The sequence below is a fragment of the Chelonoidis abingdonii genome, chromosome 9 (assembly GCF_003597395.2).
Source record: "Chelonoidis abingdonii isolate Lonesome George chromosome 9, CheloAbing_2.0, whole genome shotgun sequence".
Classification (NCBI taxonomy): domain Eukaryota; kingdom Metazoa; phylum Chordata; order Testudines; family Testudinidae; genus Chelonoidis; species Chelonoidis abingdonii.
Window position 1 is genome coordinate 45,240,749 of NC_133777.1, and position 17,189 is coordinate 45,257,937.

At 43.1% G+C, this 17,189-nt stretch overlaps 1 protein-coding gene across 9 annotated transcripts in view; it reads left to right on the top strand.

The window, feature by feature from the left end:
• Positions 1–5,297: 5,297 nt before the first annotated feature.
• NEO1 (neogenin 1) overlaps positions 5,298–17,189 on the top strand; it is a 477,222-nt gene continuing 465,330 nt past the window's right edge. For all 9 annotated transcript variants that reach the window (XM_075069482.1, XM_075069491.1, XM_075069483.1 and 6 more), the window contains exon 1: positions 5,298–5,415. In XM_075069482.1, coding sequence (XP_074925583.1) covers positions 5,304–5,415 — 112 coding nt within the window. In that variant the 5' untranslated portion in view covers positions 5,298–5,303. The remainder of the gene's footprint in view (positions 5,416–17,189) is intronic.

Below are 17,189 nucleotides of genomic sequence, written 5' to 3' on the forward strand. Positions count from 1 at the left end.
AAAATGCCAGAGTGGGAAATCAGCCTTGACATGCCCACTCTGTTGCTGGGCTTCTGCCTGCATTCTCTTTTTACTCCTGAAGCTTGTTCGTTTGCTGTTTTTGTTTTTATTAGGGGGTGATTTAGGCTTTTGGTTTAAAGACATTTAAGGAATGTAAAGTGTATCTAGCCCCCCCCCACCCTCTGTAAACTCCCTCACAAAACTCCCCTGTTAGCCACTCCCGGTCGCTTAGCAGCGGGCTTTTTGAAGCCCTGGTCTTCCTGATTAGCCCCAGTCTCTGGTTAAGAACTAATAAAACCTCCCTATTCCTACTCAAGAGTCCCCTGTTTATACGTTCAAGGATTACATTAGTCTTTTTGGCCACAACATTGCACTGAAACTCATGATTATCCAGCATCACCCACAAGTCCATTTTGGAGTCGCTGCTTCCAAATAGAGTCCCCCATGCTGTAAATGTGGTCAACATTCTTTGTTCCTAGAGGTATAACTTCATATTTGGCTGTAGTAAAATGCACAATGTGTGCTTGCACCCAGCTCTGTATCAATGACGTGTCCTCCTCATTATTTGGATCACTTGATGGTTACCTGTTCTGTTCATTAACTCTGGGGCACCTGCCATTGGCCATTGTTGGAAGACAGGATATGGGGCTAGATGAACCTTTGATCTGAACCAGTATGGCTGTTCTTATGTATCATTCCCCCTGTCTTTCTATCAACTGCAAAATTTATCAGTAATGACTTTGTTTTCTTCCAGGGTATTGATAAAAATGTGAACATAGGGCCATGAACTGATCCCTGGAGGAAACCACTTAAAAACACACCCACTCAAGGATAATTCTCCATTTACATTTACATTTTGAGATCTGGCTTTAGTCTCCTCCTCCAAGTGGTCCCAGTTACCCCTGCTGGCTCTTCATCTCATTTGTCTACCTCCTAGGGTGACCAGACAGCAAGTGTGACAAATTGGGATGGAGATGGGGGGGATAGTAGAAGCCTATATATAAGAAAAAAAGACACAGAAAATCAGGACTGTCCCTATAAAAATCGGGACATCTGGTAACCCTATTACGTCCATCCTCACCTTCACCATCCCCTGGCTCCCATTACCAGTTTCCCTCCCTGGGCTTCTTGTTTAGCCTCCCACCCAGATCCTTATCTCATTCTCTTTGCCCAGCAAGTCCTAGTTCTGCCCCACACCCTGGCTCCTTGTCTTGGCAGTCCCCACCCCCCACCTCCTTCCCCCTAAACCACTCATTCTGTCTCCTCCCCAGCTTCTCACCTGATCTCCCCATTCACAGGCTCCCAGTCCCAGTCTCCAACCCCCTCTGCCTCTCCCATCTCCCAATCTCCTTGCCTACCTAGCTAGTCTCCCCTTTTCCAGCTCCCAGTTTCCTTCTTCCCCTTCCAGGCTCTTTGTTCAAATTTACTGTCTCTTCCTCAGGTCCTGTATTTAATTCAGACAGCTTATTGATCTATGCTGCCTAGGCATCAGTAAGTGGGACATTTAGAGCATAGAAGAGACTGGTTCCCTGGTCTAAGTTCCTGTGCCCAGATCCAGCAAAGCTCTGAGCAGCCCAGAACTGTGATTGCAGGGAAAGTCCTGCTTAACCCCCTGCAGCTCTGCACTGGGGTGTGCTCAGAGCAGATGAAACCTTTGTGGAATTAAACTGCAAAGCTCTAGCAATTTGAGTATGTGAAAACTGCAGTCTTTCAAAGCTGTATAATTTGGGTGGAGTGTCACAAGGACGGTAAAAGGAAGATTCCTGAACTGGGGTTATTTAGTCCGCAGAAGAGAAGAGCGAAGGGGGATTTGATAGTGGCCTTCAACTACCTGAAGAGGGGTTCCAAAGAGGATGGAGCTCGGCTGTTCTCAGTGATGGCAGATGACAGAACAAGAAACAATGGTCTCAAGTTGCAGTGGGGGCGGTCTATGTTGGATATTAGGAAACACTATTTCACTAGGAGGGTGGTGAAGCACTGGAATGGGTTACTTAGGGAAGTGGTCTAATCTCCACCCTTAGAGGTTTTTAAGGCCTGGCTTGACAAAGTCCTATCTGGGATGATTTAGTTGGTGTTGGTCCTGCTTTTAGCAGGGGATTGGACTAGATGACCTCCTGAGGTCTCTTCCTATACTAATATTCTATGAAATTAGAAGTCCCTTCTCCAAAGTATGGGGGCACTAGAGTGTCTTACATTGGCAAAACAACTTATTGTCCCCTAGCCTCATTTTCTGAAACAGCTAAACCATTTTCACTAAGTCTTCCAGAAAAATTTTGCTTGAAGGAGACAGCTGGCATGGAAAATTTCTTCCAAATAGTTAGTTTGACAAAGGTCTGAGCAACTGAAAACAGGATCTTATGGGAAGTGTTGGTCAACCTTAACAGGCAGTACTACCAACCTCACCTATAAATTAATATAATTCATTGTGGATGCCTCAAATGATATAATCAGTGTTACTATGTGTTAATATGGAGAGAATGGAGCAGGTCCTACGGTGCTCAGGAAGAATTTATTTATAAATAGAAATACTCCGATATTCCCCCCCTCACCCAAAGTAATTATTAGGGCTGTCAGAGTTAACTCATGCAATTAACTCAAAATTAACTGCAATTAAGAAAATGAATCACAATGTTAAACAGAATATGAATTAAAATTTGTTAAATATTTTTGAATGTTTTTCTATATTTTCAGATATATTGATTTCTATTACAGAATACATAGTGTACAGAGCTCACTTTATATTTTTGATTAAAATATCTGCACTGTAAAAATACTATTTTTACAATTCACCTCATACAAGTACTGTAGTGCAATCCCTATTGTGAAAGTGTAACTTACAAATATAGATTTTGTTTTGTTTTTGAGGGCAGTTAAGTAAAACTTTAGAGCCTACAACTCCTCTCAGTCCTACTTCTTTTGTTCAGACAATTGCTAAAACAAGTTTCTTTACATTCAGGGGAGATATTGCTGCTTGCTTCTTATTTACAGTGTCATCTGAAAGTGAGAACAGGTGTTCACATGGCATTTTTGTAGCTGGTGTTGCAAGGTATTTATGTGCCAGACATGCTAAACATTTGTATACGCCTTCATTCTTTAGTCACCATTCCAGAGGTGGTGTTTTCATGCTGATGATGTTCATTAAAAAAAAAAAAAAGTGCATTAATTACATTTGTGACTGAACTCCTTGGGTCGGAGAATTGTATGTCCCCTGCTATTTTACCCGCATTCTGCCATATAATTCATGTTATAGCAGTCTCTGATGATGACCCAGCACATGTTGTTTGATTTACAAACACTGTCACTGAAGATCTGACAAAATGTAACAAAGGTACCAATGTGAGATTTCTAAAAAGAGCTACAGCACTTGACCCAAGGTTTAAGAGTCGGAAGTGCCGTCCAAAATCTGAGAGCGAAGAGGTGTGGAGCATGCTTTTAGAAGTCTTAAAGAACAACACTCATGTGCGGAAACTACAGAACTCAAACGACCAAAAATGAAAATCAGCTTTCTGCTGGTGGCATCTGACTCAGATGATGAAAATGAACATGCATCAGTCTGCTCTGCTTTGGATTGTTATCGAGCAGAACCAGGCATCAGCATGCATACATATCCTCTGGAATGGCGGCTGAAGCATGAAGGGACAGTGGACTCTTTAACACATCTGGCACATAAATATCTTGAGATGCTGGTTCAAACAGTGCCATGTGAACGCCTGTTCTCACTTTGAGGTGACATTGAAAACAAGAAGTGGGCATTATTATCTCCAGCAAATGTTACCAAACTTGTTTGTCTGAGCAATTGGCTGAAGTAGGACTGAGTGGACTTGTAGGCTCTAATGTTATACATTTGTTTTATTTTTGAATGTCATTATTTTGTACATAATTCAACATTTGTAAGTTCAACTTTCATGATAAAGAGATTGCACTACAGTACTTATATTAGGTGAATTGAATACACTATTTGTTTTTTACAGTGCAAATATTTGTAATAAATATAAAGTGAGCAGAGTACACTTTGTATTCTGTGTTGTAACTGAAATCAAAATGTAGAAAACATCCAAAATAATTAAATGGTATTCTATTATTAACAATGTGATTAATCGTGCAATTAATCGTGATTCATTTTTAAATCCCTTGACAGCCCTAGTAATTATTAGGAGTACAAAGTTACCTTTTTCTCCCCATAACCCTGAACAAAATATAAACAGTGAACCAAGTTTTATATCTTTACATAACAGTATTTGTACCAATACATTTAGCTTTAGTAATTGGTTACCCCTTGTAACCATCCAACATTGTGATCACAGTGCTATATAACCTTACCGTACCCAGAAAGTGTTTCATTCTTCAGTTTCTCAAAGGACAACCGAAAAAAATTCAGGAATACTCTCATTTTAGTATGAAGATGACTAAATTGAGAACATGCAGATTACCTGGCAAGTGTTATAAAGCAGATTATTAATCAAACTGAACAATAAATTTTCTAAACTATTGCTCAATTCCACAAAATTGAGTGCTGCTATCTAGTTAAAAGTGCAAAAATATACATAGTCCATAGCAAAATATTTTGAACTACACCTTTACCCTATTATAATGTCCCCGTGTACAAGAGTCCACCTGGGCTCGATAAGCTGGTTGGTGCCTGGAGCCGGCCCTGAATGCAGAGGACCAGGAGGGAGGGGAGGCGTGTAGTGGACCAGTGGGGGGGGCTGTAGAGGAGCAGACGCTGTTCCTGCACCAGCAGGGCCCGGTGGCCCCTCACACCCCTGTCTGGGGCCCTCTGCCCAGCTAGGAGCGGCTCCCGCGGGACCCGGCCGTACTATCCCCTCGACGGCCCCTCTCCGGGTTTCCCTGCCGCCCCCTTCGCGCCGCGTTTTCTCTCTCTCCAGGCGGAGTGTGGGATTCTTTGCGGGGGCGGGGGAAGGTGGCGTTCCGCGCGCGCCCCCGGCTGTTGGCAGTCGCAGGAGCGCGCCGCCTCGCGCTGGTAAGGGGCAGAGAGGAGAGAAGTGCGTTTGGCGCATGCGCACGGGCGGCGGTGGTTGGGGGCGGAGCGCGGCGAATGCCCCCCTTGCTGTGTGCAGGAGACGCGAAGCCTGGCGCCGGGACCGGCCCGCGATGGAGTGACTTGCCGCCCTGGCCTCTCTGCACGGACGGCGCTCGCCCCCCGGAGCCCGACCAGGGCAGCCCTCTCCTCAGGCCGCCGCAGACGCAGCGCCTGGTTAAGGGCGAGCGGAGCCTGTCCGGTCGGAGAAGCCCCCGGGGGAGGGGCAGCTGCTGCTGGGTGCCCGGCTGCCGGGCTCCGAGCGATGGCGGCGCGGGGAGCCAGGCGGCTCCTAGGTTCCCTGTGGATCGCCCTGCTCCTAGGGCAGCCGGACGCGGCCAGAGCCGCCGCCAGGAGCAGCTCGCAGAGCCCCGCAGGTAACCAGTCAGGCCAGCCCCTGTGGCAGCGCGCGACGGCGGTGTGTGTGGGGGAGCTGGCGGGCAGAGGGGCTCCGCGCCGCGCGGAGGTTGCGCCCAGGCGCGCGTGGGGGGGCTCTGCAGTAGTGGCCTGGCGCGGCGCGCAGGGGCTGCCCTGGGTGACCGCTCCGCCCGCGCGCTGGAGGGAAGGGGCGAATGCGGCCGGCCGGGCAGGCGGCTCGCTGAGGGCGGGGAACGGTAGCCCCGCGGCTTTGGAAAGGTCACGGCGGTTGGTCCGGGCTGGGCATTTACGGGCACCTTTTCCCAGCTCTGGGAAGATCCGTTCCACTTGTGAGAGCGGGACAGCCTTGGGCATCTTACATGCACCAGTAGAGGCCACTGCACATCTCCTTCAGTAGAGTTATCCTTGCCACTTATCGGTGCAGGAAGGGACACAAGAGGCACCTGGGTGTCGTTTCCCTCTGCATTCCCACCTCCGTTTTCTGCTCTCATTGAAGTCTATGGGCAAACTATTATCGAAATCCGTGAGAGCAGAATCGGGCCCTAGTTGAGCTGCAAGACCTGGTTTGCTGATTTCAGCAGGGGCTGCTTACCAGCCGAAAAATGACGGCCTGCGGAGGGTGAGCCTGTTGGGTAAATGAGAGCCAATAAGTAATTTTTTTATTTAAAATTAGAGAGAAATATCATGTTTTTGTCTTTGGGTGGGAAGATATAGGGCTAGATTGTGTCACCCCTCAAGTGACCACTAATGATCTTCTACATTGCTTGTGCTTCTTGCCTTTTTAACACTGGGATTGGTAGGCATACAAGACTTTAAATTAATGGTTTTGCAGCATTTCGTTTTTTATCATAGTCACACTTGTTGGATTTTTACAGTTCATGATCTTAGTGTTTCCATTATGAATCCTGCTTTTCATTAAATCACCTCCAGTTGAAATGTAATGTGAATTAGCGTTTTCTAAATCTTACAAAGAATGTCAAATCTGTTAATGTTACAGAATGCTTATCAAGTCTTTAATAGTGTAAGCTGCTTGGTTTGCAAAGCTTTTGCTAAAAGAGAAAAAAAAACACTTTTGTCCCTTTGTTGGCATTTGAATTCATGCTGAAAAAAAATCTGGTTTCTAGTGCCAAGAAACCTTCAATTTTTGATTGGAAATCTATTGTAGCCTTTGCATTTTGAGATTTTAAAGATAGTGGTGGTGTTGAGGTTTTGTTTGGAAAAAATTATTGATCAGGCAGTGGAGTTTCTTCATAGAATTGACTTAATAGGCTCTGTTATTACATGGTATAGTGTGGCTGTTTCAAATCACATTGGGCAGGAACTTGGCATGGGGGTTGTCAGTGTGGGTCCTGCTATAAAATATGTATGTATGGTGGCTGATATTTACATGATAGGAGAGAATTTGTCTGTACAAAATGCACGTTTTGTAAGTTTTAACTCTGAAGTATGGCCTGTACCTTACAAAAAGGATGTTAAAAATGGGATAGGTTAGAGAAAGATGTAGTGAAGTGGGAAGGGACCCCACAAAGAGAGAGTACCAAAAACATGCTCTAAATGTTGGAACCAAAAGAAGATTCTCTGGAAGTTGGCTTGAGTCTGTGGCCTGGAGCCAATTAAGTGATTTTTCTTTAAAAAATGATCTAGGAAAAAAAAGTACTATCTTTTTGTCTTTGGACTGGAAGAAATAGGGCTAGAATTGTGTCACCATTCTGAAAATGGCAGATTAGTGGTGATCTGCAAAGATTGCTCATGCCACTTTTACCTATTAGCGCTGGGCTTGGATGGCATATAAGATTTTAAACTTCAGATTGTTTCTGCAGTTATTGCATGTCCTGGAATGATATTGGACAACTGCACTTGGAAAATAAATATTTTGTTCCTCTAGTATATAAAATATAATGTACTTGCTGGGTGCTGCAGGTACCATTTAACCAAAAAAAACAAAAAACAACAACCGAAAACAACCACCCACACACTGTTTGCGTGACTTAAAGCAGCAGAGCCCCAGGAGTGAATTCCCACCACAGGGTTACTGTAGTGTTATATATTCCTAATACATATTATTAGGATTGACCAGTTTGTTCTTTACATTGTTGCACTATGTAATTCCTATTAATGTTAACAGGAACCATAGTGGCTAGAGGGACAAGAAGCCCATGCCCTTTGTTTTTTATACTTTTACAAAGTATACTTTTAAATTAATAATTTACCTTTTTGTTACTGTCGGTAAGAGTATTACCAGACTTAATGTCCCCAGTCACCATTTATGACATAATTCCTCTTGTCTTAACTATTTATGGAATGATTATTAAATTCCCAAAATATGTTGTTTGGGTCAGAGATCTAGATATTTGACCTAAATCAAAGAGATTAGACGTGAAATGGCAAGAGAAGACAAAAAACAGAAACAGATAGGGGTGGGGAGGTCGAGGTTTCTTTTCAGTTATAAGATCATGAGTTTGCCTGGGTGATTTTGTGCAAATTTTGTTATTTCCATTAAGAATTTTTGTATATATTTAACTTGCAAAATAATTATAAACACAGGATACTAAAGGAATTAGTGATGTCATAGAGCAGTGATCCCCAACCTTTTTGTCTGGTGAGTGCCAGACAGAGGACCACTGCAGCAGTGGAGCACCTGCCGAAATGCCGCCGAATTTCGGCAGCGACGCCTCTTGATGACGTCACTTGTTGGCGACAAGTGTCGTCATAGAGAGGCGTCCTCACCGAAATGTCACTGAAATTCGGCAGCATATCAGTGGGTGCTCTCCCGGGGGCCAAGACGGGGGCACATTAAGATGCCCCTGCGAGCACCACGCTGGGGACCACTGTCATAGAGTTTATGGCCAGAAGGAACTACCAGATCATCCTATATATCACAGGTCACCAACACCACCTGCATAATAAATCTAATACTTGTCATACATGTATATTGACTATTCAGCATATAATTTGACATATAAGTGACTTGATTGAAAATAACACCTCCTTGGCTATGTATGATGTATTGTTTTGGTATTTGCATAAGTGCCTATAAATAGAGTGCAGTGAAATGCCATCTTGATGTTTTTTCTTTGTGAATAAAGAGACTATTGCAGGTCAATCTGGACTTTATGCAACAGGAATACAGCATAGTTAGTAGCGGCTGGTTGGTTTAGTTTAGTCTTCTGTACTATAAGTTTTTCTAACTTTTCAGCCATAGTTGTTAAAAGAGCAAATTGAATGGACTCAGTTACCAGGGTATTATGCAGAATCTTTCTAGATAGTGCTTTATGTAAAGTTTGTAATTTCAAGGGGAAGGCAGTACATTGCTACTTAGCTAAGTTGTAAGTGGGTGGTTTATTTCTTTCAGTCTCACATTTGCAGTGATATTACTTTGTTACTACATATTTTAGCGTTCTTAAATTTTTTTTTAGTTGTAGGTCTTTGTGATGGTCTATACCCCTAGGGTCAGGGCAGCATGGCCTATCAGTCACAGTCTATAAAGCAGCCCTTTGGCACAGGGCAACATGGCCTAGTGGCCAGAGCCTGTAGCATTGGGGCACCCCTTATGGGGTGTGGCAGCCCCAGTAGGGGGGCCTTGGCCCACCCAACTCCACCAGGCCCTGGCTCAGGGCCCTAACAGTGGCATAGCAGCTTGCCACTTACTCAGTGGGGAGTCCTTCTGAAACACACTGAGTTTCTCCAGGTGGGAGGTACCACTCCATCACCCTCCCTGGGTCACTTCTTACCAGAGTCTGTGTTGGGGTTTCCCATGAGATGTTGGGTCCTCTGTGTTCAGCAGGGCAAGTCATCTCCAGGGTGCAGGCAGGCCATGGATGGCTTTAATTCCCAGTGCAGTCAAAGGCTGTGGCTGGCCCTCCACAGGAGCTTCCAGGCAGGTCCTTCCCCTGCAGCCTCCAGCCCAGAATGAGCTGGTCTCCCTCTCTTTATACTACTAGAGTACTTGGCGCATGCCCAGTCTTGCCAGGGAGGCAGGACTTCCGCTTTCAATACCATGGGCTTAACCCTGTCTGGGCTAGTGTGAGGTAAGCAGATCCCGTCACAGGCTTGTTTCAATTAAATGGTTGTTGAGTAATGATGAAATGATTATAGTAAACTAATATATGAATTTACACAGATTTGATCAGTTTATACATATACCTATGCGTAGTATGCATTTGTCACAAACAGGAATTGTGTGGAAAATATTGTCATTTTCATTTTAAACTGGGTTTCTTGGCTTAGTTGTGTTCCTTCTTTCTCTGTATATAAATAATATAGTACACACTTGGTTATTCTTCGCTATAAAGTATCCCGGTGGTTTGCAAGAGATCAGACTTTTGTCACTGTTCTATTCTAGGATTGATTATTGCCAGGGCAGTGTAATATGGGGAAGTGGGAGAGAAATGCCACGTTTTTGTCTGAAGGTTTAATAAATGTTGGGTCTTTGAAATTTGTGTAGAGGCTTGCATTGTTAGTTCTGATGGAGCTGAGTTCATATCTTGAGCGTAGGTGAGGAGGACAACTATGGATATCTTCACATATATATATTATGTATCTTAATGAGAAACCATTAATTTATTTACTTTGAAAGAGAAGATAAAATTATGCAAGCATCCTCAGAGAAATCTAAACACAGCTCAGGCATCTCGTTCTTTTTTTAAATAATATTCAGCTAGCTCAATTTTTTGTGGCTTTCTATCTGCATGAGATTTTCAAAAAATATTTAATGCATGCTTTCCTCTTAGTCAGTAATATGAAGCAATGAAGGTGCATGGAAATGGAACAAGATGGGTATTTTCAAGAAAATTACATAAAGAACAGTACTAACGTTCTTTTGGCAAATATATTTCTCATTTATGTAACAATACATAATTTCCAAATTGTAGCCTGTAGATCACTTTGGGACTGAAAACAGGCATTGAAGTAATTTTAGCCTTTTAGAAATCTTCAACTTCATGAAATATATGCCATCACAGTTATGGTCTTTTTTTTCTAAAAACGCATAAGGATTTGTTTTCATTTTCATACTTTGTAATGCATGTGAGAGAGGGGAAAGAGTAATGAAATTGTTGCCATTATCTAATATTTATTAATTCTTTTGTGAGGAATCTGGGTTCTGGCTTAGAGAGAGAAGTTAATGAAATGAAAGTAGGCTTGATTCTGCTTCCACTGAAATTAATTGCCAACCTTCTCTTGATTTCCGTGGCTGCAAGATTAGGACTCAACTGGCTGCAGGATCAAGATCACTATTTCTAACTTGTCTAATTTAAAAAAAATTTTTTTGTAGCTAACATTGCTTTCTTTTCACAATCTCCCATCATTGTAGTACCAGTGTTCCTTTGATTTGGTATCCATTTTCTCTAGACGTTCATCTACTCTGCTAAATATTGGTTACCTAGCTCCTTAATGGCTTCACTTGTAAATGGTAACAAATATTTTCTATCATAGTTGCCCTAATGTTACCCTCTCCGCCACCCCACCCAGCAAGCCCTAATGAGACTGACTAACACACATGGAGAAAAGGCACAAATCAATGATGTACTCCAGTAAAATGCAACAGTAGGCTTTTCTTTTGGTGCTGATATATAGGAGAAATCCCAAAACTTATTTATTAGTGATGTAATACCCAGACTGGTTTGTATGTCTATTTCTTAACTACAACAGACATTTAATGTGGTGCATGGTAATATGATATTAATAAATCTAGTAGTTAAATGTGACATGTTAAAAGTAGGCTATGACATGCCCAAAGTATAATAGAAAGTGCTATCACTAAATATCAAACTGGTTGTTCTTGCAATACAAATTTTAGAGATTTAATTTAAAAGTAGTAGCCTACGTTCACTAAATTTAAAATAACCTAATCTGTGTATTTGGATTGTGAATGGGGAAATATACTGCCTGTCCATATCTTTTATCATATTGAAATAGATTGATAAATGATACTGTCTCACCCACCTAGTGTCTCTCAAAATACCAAGTAGAAGAGCCAAAAGAATTCTTAAATCCATAGGATAAATATTACAGTGCTATGAGAGAATTTGAGAAATCAACAATACTGCTGGGTGTCTATTGATTGCTAGTGCTCCAATTAAGTCACTAAGGGTATGGCTATGCTTGCAACTTCCAAGTGCTGCCGCAGGAGTGCTCCTGCAGCAGTGCTTTGAAATGCGAGTGTGGTCACGGCGCCAGCGCTGGGAGAGAGGTCTCCCAGTGCTGCAGGTACTCCACCTCCCCGTGGAGATTAGCTTACAGCACTGGGGCACTGTTTACACTGGCGCTTTACAGCACTGTAACTTGCTGCTCTCAGGGGTGTGTTTTTCCACACCCCTGAACGAGAAAGTTGCAGTGCTGTAAAGCATCAGTGTAGCCAAGGCCTAAGCTGCCTACTGTGGGGGAGGGATAGCTCAGTGGTTTGAGCATTGGCCTGCTAAACCCAGGGTTTTGAGTTCAGTCCTTGAGGGGGCCGTTTAGGGATCTGAGGCAAAAATCTGTCTGGGGATTAGTCCTGCTTTGAGCAGGGGTTGGACTAGATGAACTCCTGAGGCCCCTTCCAACCCTGGTATTCTATGAAGATGGTAACCTGAGTAATTCCATGTAGTTTATGCACATACACACTTCATTTTTTTTATAGTTGCATTATAGGGTTCTTAACACCTTCCTCCCCCACCCCTCTGCTGGTATTGTATGAGGAACTAAATATTAGTTGGAAAAATGAGATTTAGATATAGCATTATCTAATAAATAACGAATTTATTAGGAGCTTTCATTTTTAAAATGTTCAATATTTTAAATGCTAAATATGTACTAAGAGAATACCTTTAAGTCTTTTGCAAAGTGAACAATATGATTAACTGATGGATGCAAAAACTTTACATTGATAAAATAATTTTAGAGATTAAAATAAAAAAACCTATTGATTAAATGGGATGAAGGAATAAACAGATCTGCATTGTTGATGGTGACTCTTCAGGATTTGAGAGGAGGAAGGGAGGTGTCTGATGTTTCTTCAGGGTCTGGCTAACACAAAATAGGCTCGGTAACCCATTTTGCATTCTGTAGTATTCTGTAGAATTCAGTGCATTTTTGTTTATGCATGCTTGCTTTCTGTTACTCATACACGTTTAACCATATACATCTACTATGAATAATATGAAGTGATACAGTACTTTGATAGTTAAAGATTATTGTTATGTGTTTACCATTCTCATGTGCATCAGAGAGTGTAATGATGAAATGGCCTTAAAAGAATGATAGAAGAAGCAGTTAGTGCTCTTGAACATTTTACCACAGTGTTATAACTGCCCTTTAAGAACGTGTTACCTCAGTGTCATGATACTCTTAAATTCAGAGCGCCCTGCTGAAGAACAGATACCTAAATGTCCTCTAGAAATTCAATGGGTAGAAATTAACATTACATTCCCTGTCTCCAAACATTAGCAATTTACATTGAATTCTTGCATGAAGGTACTTAAGCCCCTGAAGTACTTTATTTTGTAATTCCAGCTACTATTAAATCCATGGATTGTACATAGAATACTGTAAATATACTAAGTACCTGTTTTTTAATGTAAATTGTTTTTAATGATTTCCTCATAAAAATCCAACTGGAAAATTAAATCACCATTGTTTCTAATACACATTTACATGGTGCTGAGATATCCTTTTGTGATATAAAAGTGCTTTACTGAATGGTTGCAAGTTGTGAAGCAGAGTGACACTTGGACTCGTATCACATTACTCCTGAGGGCATTCTGCGCCAAAAAAATTAAAATTCTGTGAAATTCTGCAGCTTATATGTCAAATAAATGTAGAGGCTCCAGCATGACACTGGGGAGCACAGGCCACTGGCCGCACGGAGGTGGAAGATCACTGGGCAGCTCCCCCGTCTCCCCCACCCCGGATACAGACTCAGTGGTGAGGCTGCACCCAACCATGCCACAGCCAGGGCCCTGCCCCTCCATGTGGGCAGGCAGGCTCAGCAAGGCAGGATCTAAGTGTGGAGGGGCTTAGGGGTGAGGGTGAGAGATCCAGATGTGGATTGAGAGGATTTTGTGGGGGGCAGTCTGGGTGTGGGCAGTTCAGTGAGGATCCAGATGCAGTGGGGGATCTGGATGCATTGGGGCTTGTTGTGGATTTCTGGGTGCGACAGTAATGGGACTCTGCAGGGGGTCCAGGTGAAGGTGGTTGGGGCTCAGCGGGGAGGGGGAGGGATAAATCTGTGGGAGGGAGGATAGAGCTTGGGAAGGGAATCTGGGTGTGCGGGGCTCAGTAGGGGGGTGCAGATGCTGGGGCAGTGGGGTTCGGTTGGGTGGGAATCTGGGTTTGGGTGGCTTGAGGTGGTCCAGGTGCAGGGAGAGTGGGATTCATTGGGGGTTCTGAGTTTGTGTGTGTGTGTGTGGGTGGGTGGGTGTTGGTGAGGCTCGGCAGGAGGGTCTGTGTATGAGGAAGTCTGGATGCACAAGAGGTTGGGCTGATGGGGGAGCAGCTCCCTGATCAGCAACGGGTACAGGAAAGAGGAGAGGGGGGGAGTTTGCAGAGCTTCCTGCAGCCGGGCGAGAAATCTAGGGGTGGGCCTGACCTGGCCCTGGATGCTGTGCAGGGGAAGAAGAAGTCTAGTCCTCCCCAGCCCAGCCAGGACTAGCATCTGAGCCCAGTGTGCAGGGTAGGAACCATCAGCCCAGTCTTTCCCCAGTCCTGCCTCCTGCCCTGCAGTGATTTACCTCTCTGCTGGTTGCCCTGGGAACCTGAAACACACTGCTGGGAAAGGTTTCATGACTGCTCTTGTGGCTTCCCTTTGCTTCCCTGTCAGAAAGTAATTTTTCTATGGGGAAGCAAAGAAATCTGCGGCGAACATAAATTCTGTACATGCTTCTCCCACGAGTAAACAAATTCCTTTTTCATATAATAGTCTCCAGTGCTATTTTATTTTTTATAAATCGTTTTATAAGTTGGTTGGTTGGTGAGTATTCTTAGCATTGTTTAAGACCATTGCGATGTTGGAATGTTCTGGCAGGGCGAAATCAGACTCATTAGAAATCCACACTATTTGGAGAACAGTATGAGACAAGACTTTTTAGGAGGATAACAGTGCCTCAAATTGGGGTGAATCCTGGGTGCCATGGTTACAGTGGAGGTGACAACTTAAAATATGGACTTTAGAAGTGAACATGTTACATTTTTATAGTTACTGCTAATAGAAGTTGCATACTTATTGCTGAGGTTTTTTTTTTGGTCAGATCAGTTGCTCTACACAATAGTTACTTCAAGAGCAGGGAAAATACGTGCGAAAGGTATCACCAAATGGGCATGGTGTCAATGTGAGAGTCTAAAGATTATCATTTATCACAGTATGGTAAATCCATTCTGCTCAATGAAATGTGATACTTTGTAATATTTGGGAAGTTAATTCATCTGTTTTTTATTTTCTGTGTGTGTGGGGGTAAAATCCCTCCATTTCTTTATAAACTGGAAAAAAAAAAAAGGGAATCTGAATGCAAAAATAAATGAGTGGCCTTTCTTGTTGGATTTATTAAACCTTTTTTAAGGCCAACTTCTAGGCTTGCTCCCTGGCTTAAGATTGTTTCCACAGTTTAACTATGCTGCTGACTAGTTCATTGATTCTCTTCCTGCAAATCTTTTCTTTGTTTCTCCTAGAAAGATAATTGAAATGTGATCTACAAGCTGTTATATAAATATTTTGTGATTTTTTTGGTGTCTCTCTCGTGCACATCTATTTAAGACACGGTACATTTCTTTTGTGCACCAATTTTTCACCAATATTTACAGTCAATTTACTGTTCATCAGTCATGACCAATCTTATTAGTCTTTCTGCTGTAACTTAAGTTTTCCCATTTTACCTCTTAAAGATAAATGTAGATTTTTTTTTTTTTTAACTCTTTGAGTGTTCTAAATTGATATACTTCAGCAGTTTTGGTACACCAGTCTGGAACATGTAGGCTAGTCTAGTTACCAGAGTTACATGCAGCAGCACCAGGAATTCTGTCCAAAGTTTTAATACTGAGGACTCTGTATTCCAGCCTCTGTCCTATTCTCTGATTCTTTTTTTGGTTCTACAGTGAATTTCAGAATCCACACTTCTCCTTTGTGACCAAAATGGTTACGAAATATATTTACTCACATTATTAGAAGTGGCGCAAGGATATGTCTTCTAGAATTTCCAAACCTGAGGCTACTGTGTCAAAGCTTTTAGATCCCTCAGGCCACGTCTAGACTACGCGCCATATCGGCGCATTAAAATCGATTGCTCGGGGATCGATATATCACGTCTGATCTAGATGGGATATATTGAGCCCTGAGCGCGCTTATATAGATTCCGGAACTCCACCAAAACCAACGGAGTTCCGGAATTGACATGGCGAGCTGCGGACATCGATCCTGCGCGGTGAAGACGGGTGAGTAAATCAATTTTAGATATTCGATTTCAGCTACGCTATTCTCGTAGCTGAAATTGCATATCTAAAATTGATTTTCGCGCGTAGTGTAGACCTGGCCTCAGACTCTGAACCATCAAAGAAGAGGTTTTCAGACACCTGCTATGCTTGGCTTTTCAACCGCCGTTAGTTGTGAAGAAACTATCTTAGAATCATAGAATCCTAGAATATCAGGGTTGGAAGGGACCTCAGGAGGTCATCTAATCCAACCCCCTGCTCAAAGCAGGACCAATTCCCAACTAAATCATCCCAGACAGGGCTTTGTCAAGCCTGACCTTAAAAACCTCTAAGGAAGGAGATTCCACCATCTCCCTAGGTAATCCACTCCAGTGTTTCACCACTCTGAGTGAAAAAGTTTTTCCTAATATCCAACCTAAACCTCCCCCACTGCAAGTTGAGACCATTCCTCCTTGTTCTGTCATTGGGTACCACTGAGAACAGTCTAGATCCATCCTCTTTGGAACCCCCTTTTAGGTAGTTGAAAGCCGCTATCAAATTCCCCCTCATTCTCCTCTTTTGCAGACTAAACAATCCCAGTTCCCTCAGCCTCTCCTCATAAGTCATGTGCTCCAGCCCCTTAATCATTTTTGTTGCCCGCCGCTGGACTTTTTCCAATTTTTCCACATCCTTCTTGTAGTGTGGGGCCCAAAACTGGACACAGTACTCCAGATGAGGCCTCACCAATGTCGAATAGAGGGGAGTGATCACATCCCTTGATCTGCTGGCAATGCCCCTACTTATACAGCCCAAAATGCCATTAGCCTTCTTGGCAACAAGGGCACACTGTTGACTCATATCCAGCTTCACATCCACTGTAACCCCTAGGTCCTTTTCTGCAGAACTGCTTCCTAGCCATTTGGTCCCTAGTCTAACAGTGAATGGGATTCTTCTGGCCTAAATGCAGGACTCTGCACTTGTCCTTGTTGAACCTCATCAGGTTTCTTTTGGCCCAGTAATGCAGAGTTGTGTGATGGAAGAGGCAGAAAAACCTTGTTTTTTTTGATTACTTGGTTACAGATGTTAAGGTTTCTTCTATCTTTCCTATCGGACTTTTCTTCTTTTGTAGGGCTTGTCTGCACTGAACTGAAAGTCATGTTTTTGCATTATGACCAGATGAATACAGGGCTTTGGAGTGGAGCCCAGAGCTGGAGTGTGGAGCAGCTCCGGAGCAGTGGAGCTGCAGTTTTTGCCTGGAGCTGGAGCAGAGCCGAAGCACAGCTCCAAAGCCCTGGATGAATAGAAGTATACAAAAGGCAGATCAGGCGCTATTTTTGTATATGTATCTCATGTTCCCTCTCTCATTTACCTTCTTTCTAGGTGACCAGTTCCAGTC